Genomic DNA, 11,067 nt, shown 5'->3' on the forward strand with positions numbered 1-11,067 from the left:
ACACAATGTTAGTCCATAAATCTCTAACAATATGATTAACCGTCCAGAAATCTCTAACAAACATTACACATATCACACAATGTTAGTCCATAAATCTCTAACAATATGATTAACCATATAAGTCTGCAATCACTCAAAATTATATATTAAACAAATTAATATTAAAAAATAATAATTTCTTATTCCTATTAATTTAGGAAAACATAACTTCAAATAATTTAAACCCTAAAATTCTCTAAATTAACCCACCAAAATATCTTTACAATTTTTTACCATTCTCCATTTTACAATATAAAGTTTAAACCCTAAAATTCTCTGAAATTTAGCCAACCGAAATATCGAGATAAAGTTTTCCTATTCTCCATTGGACGATGTAAAGTTTGAAGGTGAGTTTAGAAAGGTATAACCACTATCAACTTCATTATTTAAAAGTAACAAGCCGAGGAATGCTCTAGGAAGCATGGATGGATTTAAAAAAGCTCATGACCATTAACTCCATTATTTAAAAATAACACAACAACAATAGTTTATGATGAATTAGTGGGTGGGATTAAACTAGATAGGGGTTCTATGCTAACCAACTGTTCTACCCTACGAGAACTAGATTTAAGCTACAATCATCTCACGGGACGTTTGCCCTTTTCTATAGGCTGCCTCTCCAAAGGATTAGATTCCCTAAACGTGGGCACAAATGCATTAGTTGGGGAAACGCACTGATTGGAAATTTGACACGTTTAACGTTTCTTTGTTTACAGTATAATTCTTTTACGGGGGCAATTCCAAGTTCACTTAAAATGCTTCAAAGGTTGGAGAGGTTATATATGAATGGAAACAATTTACAAGGAACCATTCCAATAGAAATGGGGCAACTCAAAAGCTTAGGGCTCATAGATTTCTGAAAATAATCTCTCTCGAAAGATCCCTGATTTTATTACTAGCCTCCAGCAACTAAGATATCTAGATTTTCATATGAACCAATTATCAGATAGAATACCCAAGAATGTAGGGAAATGTGTGAACTTATTAATGCTAGACCTTTCATACAACAAGCTAAGTGGGGAGATACCTCCAACAATTGCAAGTCTTGCAAATTTAGCTTTCTATTTCAATCTTTCAAACAATTTATTAGAGGGTCGCTTGCCTTTGGAATTAAGAAAGATGGATATGCTTCAGGCTATAGATATTTCTGCAAATCGGCTAATTGGTAATATTCCAAGTGGGCTTGCAAGCTGCAAAGAACTAGAATACCTAAATCTTTCTTGGAATGCACTTGAAGGTATGATTCCAGTGTCATTCGATGAACTTCAAAGTCTTCAGGACATGGATTTCTCCTCCAACAATTTGTCAGGTGGAATACCCACAACATTGGCAAATCTCAAAATGCTCAGCCGATTGAATTTCTCTTTCAACAACTTGTCAGGAGAAGTCCCAAAAGGTGGAGTTTTCAAAAAGATTGGTGCCACATCATTTATGGGAAATCCTAGTCTCTGTGGACCTTGGGTAAATCTGTCGCTATGCCCTACTCATAGACATAAAATTCTTTCTCATATGAAAAAAGTTGTCATATCTATTGTTGCAATTGTAGTCACTATTGTATTGTGTTTAGTTATAGGAATCTTGTGTAGACTATATCACAAGAGGAATATTCCTATAGAGGTTGGGGCATCCTTAAATGTGGGGCACCGAAGAATTTCCTATGGAGAGCTCATCACTGCAACAAATGGATTTAGTGATGCTAACTTGTTAGGAGTGGGTACTTTTGGGACAATGTACAAAGGGGTTTTGAATGATGGCATGATGGTTGCCATAAAACTTTTCAATCTGGAAAATGAAGGAGCTAACAAAAGTTTTGAAAAGGAGTACAAAGTTTTGGGTGCAGTTAAGCACCAAAATGTAATTAGAGTGGTAACCTCCAAATGAAAGCTTTGATATTTCCATTTATGCTAAACGGGAGCTTAGAAAAGTGGTTATATTCCGATGGTGAAGTGGAAAGTGGCTTGACATTGATTCAAAGGTTGAATATAGCAATAGACATTGCCCAAGGCATGGTGTATCTCCACCACCATTGTTTCATGCAGGTGATCCATTGTGATTTGAAACCAAACAATGTGCTTCTTGGGGAAGATATGACAACATATGTAATAGACTTTGGGGTTGCAACCATATGCCTTGCAAATGATGAAGATTCAACTTTCACCTCTACACTTGCACTTAAGGGATCTGTTGGCTACATTCCTCCAGGTATTATTTGAACTAAATGGCATGTTACACAATGTTATGAGTTTTATATTTGTATTAAAAAATTTGAATTTGAAACCTTATGATGAGCATGTTTGAATGCAGAATATGGATTGGGTGGACATGTCACAACAAAAGGTGATGTTTATAGTTATGGAATAGTGTTATTGGAGATGCTCACTGGAAAGAAGCCAACCCACACCTTGTGGAAGGAATGAACTTACAAAAATAGGTGGGTAGCAATTTTCAATATCAATTAGGGGAAGTGGTGGACAAGAGTTTATTGAGGACTAGTAAAAGCACTCAAGAAGATAAGGATCTCAATTGCCTTAGTCAATCCATAAATGTGGGTTTATGTTGCACAAAAGATTCTCCTGAAGCACGACCTACTATGATGGACATTGTGGGCGCATTGCAATCCATCAGGGACACTTTTCTAGGCACTATTGGCATTCCAAAATCCCAATCAGATTTCACATATTTATTAGGTGATGAAAGTACAACTTGCAACAACATTAGCGAAGGCCAAAGTTCTTCTACATTTTAAAGTGTTGTAGAAAAGTAGTGATTGGGTCACTAAACCATTTAGTAATTTGAGTCCATTTTCATTAGTTCCATGTTGTTTAAGTTTTTTTCCCCTCTTTAGTGATGCAACTTGTTTATTAGTATTATTTCCCTCTGCTTCTCCATGCATGTCAATTTTTGAGCACACGAGTATAAAAATAAAATTACATTTGGCATGAAGAAGAAAATGTTTCTACAAGTATAAATTTCCCTATCCTTTTTTTTATGAACACTTTATTCATATATGTCTTACCACATCTATAATAAAACACACTATAATTTTGTTTTACTTCTATTTTTCAAGCCATATAAATATGTACATTTCACAACTACTGTATTCTCAATTTTGTTAAGAATCAGGCTTGACACATTTTCCTATAAAGTTACTGTATTCTCAATTTTGTTAAGAATCAGGCTTGACACATTTTCCTATAAAGTTACTTGATAAACTTGAGTAGTACAATTATTATTATGTGTTGAAGTTTTAGATTTTGATTATATTTTAAGACTTAAAGTTTATTGTCTCATGATTTTAGTTATTTAATCTCAACTAGCATTTTTATTAATGGTTTTTTTTGGTATATGTAGAGATTCTAATAAAAGAAACACTTGAAAATTGCTTTTATCATTTTTAGGACAATTGAGTGGTGGCATTTCCCAATAGTTCATATATTTATTCATCGGTCAATAAAATAAGAAAACATAAAAATATACATAAACAATCCTAATAATGAGATGTTGTTACCAAGAGTTTGTGAGAAATATTTAAACTAACAAAATCATTATGGAGGTGTTATACCCTTGTTTTCTGATAAGCTAAGTTTTACTCAAAGTCCTGTTTCAAATTTTATTGATTTTATCAGAACGCTTTATTTTATCAGAACGCTTTATTCTTTTTAAATAATTGCATCGAGAGGTATATTGATTTTATCAAAACGTTTCTTCTGGATGACAACGATGCCATTCGAGGTATTTCCTCACATACTTCCGAACCAGCAAGAACGTGTAGTAGAGCTTAATATTCACTTGTCCAGGCTACCCAAAGACCCTTCAACACCAAACTGAAGAGGCGGCGGTGGAGGTGTTGATCTGTTGTGATGTATCAGCCTTCATGTTACATGCATTCAATGATTGTATACGCTGATTCGATCGGTCAGATTCACCATTTGAAGCTAAAAGTTTTATCCTTTTTGTGGGTAGATCTACTATAAATTGGTTACAGAAATGTGGATCATGATAATTGTGAATCATGATGGAAGAATGATCATTTCATGTAAAGATGTGTGAAATTCATAAAGTAAAAGTTCATGTATTTATAATAGTTTTAAATCGCTGGATCTGAATTGAATTTAATGTAGATGTTATTCCTAATTTTATTTGATTGGATAGGGAGTGAGGGAAGAAGAGACACATATAGAGAGAAATGTGGAGAGAGATATAAAGTTACAAGAGAGATGGAGAGAGAATAAGGGGGAGAGAGAATGTATATGTTTAGGGGGTGAGGTAGAGAGAGAAAGGAGAGATGGAGGGAAATAGAGATATCGATGGAGGGGGGAGAGAGAAGAAGAAGAGAGAGACAACAAGAGGGGGGTAGGGAGAGATTAGACATGGAGAGAGAGAGAGACGGCGTGTGTGTTTGTGGGGGTGAGATAGAGAAACACGAAAGAGAGATGGAGAGAGATATAGATATAGATGGTGGGGGAAAAGAAAGAAGAAGAAAGAGATAAACTTTTTCATCTTATGAATAATTTGGGTTTTCACTCAAATACATGCATTTATTTCAATGTAGACGATGATTCCTAATCCTATTTGATTAATTATATAGGATGCATTGTTTTCCTAATTGATTAATTGTATAGGATGTGTTACCCACCATTTTGTGGGTGATATCCCTAAGAGAAATTTGTTTCTCCAAGATGGTCCTAGACCCATTTTAGGAATTAACCTTGGATTCTTGTTCTGTGTGATCTCTTTTACTGACCATTTGGTTCCAACTATGGTATTTCACGGGAAACCCTGATTTTAGTTGCATGGTCCCGCTCCCTTATTCACTTATATTACCCCCTTTCCATTTACTATTACCCCATTCATCATTTCTCCCCCTTGGGTTCACATTCCTCCATTGGTTCCACACAGGGTTAGTTTGCCCCTTTTCCTTGTCCACACCTTGGGTCATGGCATAGAATGAAGCCCAGAGGTTGATGCAGCTGAAAAGAAAGTTAAAAGCATATATGACCACATTTAACATGAAAAGTACCACAAATGCAAAATATGGCCAAGACAAAAACATTTCGCACGTGGGAAAAAGTCAATACATGAGCTCTACCCCATCATCATCGCCATCACCCTGGTTCCTATAGGTTCTATGAACTTTCTTCATATAGGAACCTATGATTGTCCCAACCCCTAGTGGGCAATGAATTTCTTTAAAAGGGAGAATTCATTGTTATATCTTATACATCATGATCTAACCCCTTGAGCCCCGAGCAATTAATCAAAGAAAATCATAAAAAGGAAAAATGCATAAAAAGAAGGGTGGAAAAATCAAGGTCGGGGTACCTCATATACCATGATTTCTCCCTCCTACGCGTTATAAACCCTATTGTAGGCTTCCCTCTTATTAGCTACCCTTTTACCCCAAGATGTGACCTAGGGCTACCCCTTCTTATCCCCTACTCAATTCACCTATCTATCACATTCCACCACCTTTTCACAAATGTACCTCGACTATATTATCCCCTTTAGAGGTAGAGACCACCTAATAGGACAATTGGTTAACCCCATTTGGAGTTTAGGAGACATTGGCACACCCCGAAGCCCATTATGGAAGGGCGGGCCATTATGAAGTCCTCACCTATGGTCCATGATTAGGTAAGCTCATTTACTCGATTTCTCTAATGACTTGTTGTATTGGAAGGCTAGGGGACGCATTTAATATTATGCAAGATTGCAGATGGTTTTCATTTTGGTTTGGTCTCCCTATACAAGGTCCTAATCCTCCAAAGGGCTACATGTAGTGTGAGCATTGAGAGCCATGGACCTCCACAACAGGAGATTGCACTCCATGGATCCCCACAACCATTTAAAGATTGCTTGTGGTTAACTTATTGGGTGAAGAGGATGCACCTGATCTATCCTGCCTAGATGGCCCCAAATCTACACCATACACTTCGCAGATGATCCAAGACTTGCTCGATGATTTTGCATCACCTACACCATCATCCTATCCATTGCAGTTGATTTACAACATCTTCGATTAGTTTGGAGACCCATGAGGACACCTATGTGCCCCCACATGTCATTTGGATCACCACAGGTGATTACAAGGGGCCAACCCCTTGTCTACTGCTTTTTATGGTTTTGTTCTTCATTATGGCACCCATGGACCTCATTAGGCCTCTTAGAGGGCCCTACGATATCCATAGATTATTATTTGACCTCTTGAGAGGCTTACTTTTTCATTTATGAGCTAGTTTGGTGGGTTTGTCACCAAAAGTTGTATTATTAGCACATTATTTTATTTTTGGGGCTTATGTAGGAAAAGGGGGCTAATTCGAACTCCTAATTTGTTTATAAATAGGAGTGAGATGAATTCATTTCTCATCATCAGTTTGGATTAGATATTTCTCTTATTTAGAGAATTTCACACTTTTTCTGGAGGATGAATTGGAGCATTTATGGATGAATTTTGATGTATGGGTATTGGTCTATCTTCTCTTGGAGCTTCTCTATTGTCATTTGTGAATGGTTGGATATATTCTATTGCATGTAAGTACGAAATTTTGATGTTATTCTTGTTACTTTTGTCATATATGCTAGATTGGGATTTTCGTTGTTTTAGAGCTAATTACTACATGCAAACTATTGCTTAATATTGTGGCATTGTCTCTATTATAACATTCTCTCTATTATAATGTTCTTTCAATGTATGGGCCATGTAGAGTGAGTGAAATATCCTAGGGGTAAAATATGACCTTGATAAGCCATTCCTCTTGTGCATTTGAAGTATAAAAGATGCAAGATTTCTTTCACTTGACCTAGAGGGTTTGTGAAGTAATTTTGTGGCCTCCTTGACTGGAAACCAAGAAATCTTACACATAATTAACATAAAATGCATTCTCCAAGGATTAAGGCACTGATCTACCAAGGGTGGTCACCAAAACTCTTAGTCTTTCACCTTCTCCGAAGTATAAACACATTGGGGTGCATAGGGCATCAATTTCCTGACAAGATAGCCACTAAAAAAATTCGATCTCCTAGGGTCTCCTGCGTTGGCCTTTCCTCTAGCCCTCCTCCAAATTTGAAGACATTCTGACAGTGAAATTGGGAGAAAATCCAAGCCCTAGCGCCGAGACCAAAACTTGCCCTACTATCTCCAAGGTTAGCACTTCCCAGGGTCAAACCAACATATTTGAGTAATTATGTTTTCTTTGATCCTCTATCCACCATTTTTAGGGTAATAATATCATTGGTTACTACATTCCTTCCTCATACCCTAGACTAGGTCCACTTGGCCCCATGTGGTCCCACTCCTTTGAAAGAGTGTTCTTCAAGAACCATCCGAAATTACCAATTCTAACAATGATTTTAGGGATTGGGAAACTCCTTCACACATCTTATCCTATAAACCTAACCCTCAAATCCTCTGTTCCTTTCCCTAGATTACCTAGTACCTTGCTTACAAAGCAAGCAATCTTTATCCTTCAAATTCTAGGAAAAAGATATTCGGGTCACTCATATCCATTAACTTATCCTTCATTAGTGACTCCACACATATATGGGTCTCCTCTCATCGGTGAAAGCCTGTATATAGAAGGGATCCTTAGCTGAGGTGCTAAGTCTCCATTTGTTGCCCTTGGCCCAACATTTTCCCTTTAGGGATCACCCCTTATATCCCTCGCTAGTTTGAGCAGTAACATTTTGGCGTCGTTGTCGGGGACACGAAATGTGTGCTTTGTTCCCTATACGACATTATTGTTATATCATTTGGTGACTCCATTGGAGGAATGAAGTTTCAGTTCCTCATTGAACTTCAAAGGCAATGCTTGTAGGGTAAAGCAAGCATTTGTGAAGGCATTTTAATTCACCGCGGTGACTCCATTTTCGCATTATATCCAAGATCATGAAAAATAATTGAATAAAATATCCACAACATTAGCCTCGAAGAAGAATAAGACTTATGGGAATGATTGGATTCGTGGTCTGAGATTTGTGATCATTTGATAGAGCACAAGAACTAATCCAAATGGAAAATGGCATCCACCCATGGTATTCATCCACCCATAGTATTCATTCACCCATGGAATTTACCCATGGTATTGTAAGTGGCATCCACCCATGGTATTCATCCATCCATGGAATTTACCCATGATATTGTAAGTGGCATCCACCCATGGTATTCATTCACCCATGGCATTTTCCCATGGTATTGTAAGTGGCATCAACCCTTGGTATTCATCCTCCCACGGTATTTATCCACTCATGGAATTTACCCATGGTATTGTAAGTGATATCCATCCATGGTATTTACCCACCCATGGAATTTACTTATGGTATTGTGACCAAAGAAGACAATAAGTAACAAGTCGCATTATGTAAAAGGACAGATTCTCCACCACAATGTGGCCTTTACAGTTATTATCTGTTTTCATAAAAAAAGGTTCTTTGTGGTTTTGTTATTGTATGTTCTCCTATTTTCTTCTGGCATTTCAATTTTTCAGATCTTGGGGGTCTCCTCCCCCAAAATCCATTTCAAATTTTTAGATCTTAGGGGCCTCCCCCAAATATTCGGATCAAGAATGAGGACTTCATATTCAATTTTTATAACAAGAGAAGATCAAACCTTGAAAACATAAGGGAGGAGTATGAAGAAGGGCCCACATATTATCCCTTCTTGGAGCTTGCCTATCACACTGGCACATTTAATTCCTTGTCTCACAAGATCAAGGAAAAATATGGCTCATTACCATATGAGGATTTGGATGACCAAGATGACCAAGAACACGAGGATGACGAGAAAATACCAATTATGGAATTGGGTGCAAATAACAGTGAAGTGAAAGACATCTCCCCTGAGGATGACGAAGAGTTGGATCCTGAAAGCCTCAAAATCACAAAACAAAGAATGGATGAATATGGTAGTTCATACAAGGGGTTAGTACGGGAATGTAATTCTAATGAAGTATCCTCTAATGTGACATTTGTGAAGGCATTTTAATTTCACTTGACCTAGATGATTTGTGAAGTAATTTTGTGGCCTCCTTGACTGGGAACTAAAAAATCTTACACAACCAACATGGACTCCATTCTCCCAAGGATTAAGGCATTGGTCTACCAAGGGTGGTCAACAAAACTCTTGTTTTTTCACCTTCTCCCAGGTATAGCCACATTGACATGCCTAGGGAATTGATTTCCTGACAAGCTAGACATTAAAAAAAATCGATCTCCTAGGGTCTCTTGTGTTGGCCTTTACTCTAGCCCTCCTCCAGATTTGAAGACATACCAACGGTGGAATTGGGTGAAAAGTCAAGCCCTCGCTCTGGGACCAAAACTTGCCCTGCCATCCCCAAGGTTAGCACTTCCCAGGGTAAAACCAACATCTTTGAGTAACTATGTTTTCTTTGATCCTCTCTCCACCTTGTCTAGGGCAAGAATATCATTGGTAGCTACATTCCTTCCTCATACCCTAGACTGGGTCCACTTGGCCCCTTGTGGTCCCACTCCTTTGAAAGAGCATTCTTCAAGAACCATCTGGGATACCAATTCTAAAAAGTATTTTAGGGATTTGGAAAATCCTTCACACATCTTATCCCATAAACCTAACCCTCAAATCCTCTCTTCCTTTCCCTAGATTACCTAGGACCTTGCTTACCTAGCAAGCAATCTTTATCCTTCAAAGTCTGGGAAAGGGTTATTCGGGTAAATCATATCCATTAACTTATCCTTCATTAGTGACTCCACACATACTAGGTCTCCTTCCATTGGTGAAAGTCCGTAAATAGAAGGGAGCCTTAGTTGAGGTTCTAAGAATCCATTTGTTTCCCTTGGCCTAACATTTTCCCTTTAGGGATCCCCCCCTTAGGTCCTGTTGAAGGCTGGAACTTGGCTGCCTCATCATCGAGGAACACCACCCATTCGGGAGATTAAAGCAACTCTGTTTCCATTGAAATTGGTGGGTCCAACTGGGTATAAAGGGATCAATTTCCCGTTTTAAAGAGATTTATTATAGTAATAGAATGAAAAATGATGAAATGATTTTATAGCTAATGATAAAACTACTAAATAAGCGTATTCTACTTATTTCCCTGGATAGTACATCTTTGTATGTGATTCAAAGAAAGATTTCATAAAGCATATCACAATATAAATCATTAAATACTTTGATGAAAAGAAAGCATATATGATAAACTAAATTAATTAAATAGTTAATTAATTTTATTAGTTAAAACTCAATCACATAAAAGATCACGTTATCTCATACATAATCACAAATCATTCAAATCTGCACATCAATAGTGATAATGACTGATTGTTTTCAAAGCATCTATATAATGAAATAACACATAAGAGATTCACAATATAATTCAGTAATACATAGCGATAACATTAAGGTAATAGTACCCGATTCATTAGCGCTTTGCTTATGAAAAAGATAGCTTTCAGGCTCAACTTCTCAATTAGATAACTTTGGATCAAACAATAGTGTAAGTTCAAAGTTGTCTTATCAAAATTATGGACCCCTTTCTAAATACACGAAAGGGGTTTAAATAACCTATTAATATTACAAAAATAGTAAACTTAAAATAAAAGTCTTCAAAAAAGCTTCAACAAACTAAGCTAAGATAAATGACAACTAAATTAGTGATCTAGATGGATCTTTAAAGTACTAGTGGCATGGTAAAAGGCTCAAATCTTAAAACGATAAAATTTGGATAAACTAGCATCAGATCGAAGTGCTTGTCATCCTGATTCCAACCGTGCAAACGACACTCAAATACAAGTTCATATGAAGAAGTTAGAGAAAGTCAAAGTTTGTGTTTGACTTGTCCAGGTGGCAGGAGGAGATAACATGGCAGACACTCTCACCGAATGGGGAAGCGCCAAGTGGGAGGCTTCCATTGGTCCCACATATCGCAAATTGCAGAGAGAAGAGGTCTCGAATTAAAGAAAACCGACCCAAGAAAGTTATGGTTGTGATGCGATCAAATCAAAATTGCCCATCGCAAAAAGGCAAAGTGTTTCTGAAGCGGCCCCTGGAAGGATCTC

General features: G+C 37.2%; 1 protein-coding gene across 1 annotated transcript; it reads left to right on the top strand.

Moving 5' to 3' along the window:
• The first annotated feature begins 1,026 nt into the window (after positions 1 to 1,026).
• LOC149173323 (putative LRR receptor-like serine/threonine-protein kinase At3g47570) lies at positions 1,027 to 2,456 on the top strand. The gene is made up of 3 exons (XM_089426660.1): positions 1,027 to 1,893; positions 2,079 to 2,241; positions 2,344 to 2,456. The coding sequence occupies exons 1-3, from the start codon at positions 1,027 to 1,029 to the stop codon at positions 2,454 to 2,456; spliced, it is 1,143 nt and encodes a 380-aa protein (XP_089282786.1).
• The last annotated feature ends 8,611 nt before the right edge of the window (positions 2,457 to 11,067 follow it).

The sequence above is a fragment of the Pinus tabuliformis genome, chromosome 4_2 (genome assembly GCF_031772625.1).
Source record: "Pinus tabuliformis cultivar Carrire ecotype Pingquan chromosome 4_2, CPIR1, whole genome shotgun sequence".
NCBI lineage: Eukaryota > Viridiplantae > Streptophyta > Pinopsida > Pinales > Pinaceae > Pinus > Pinus tabuliformis.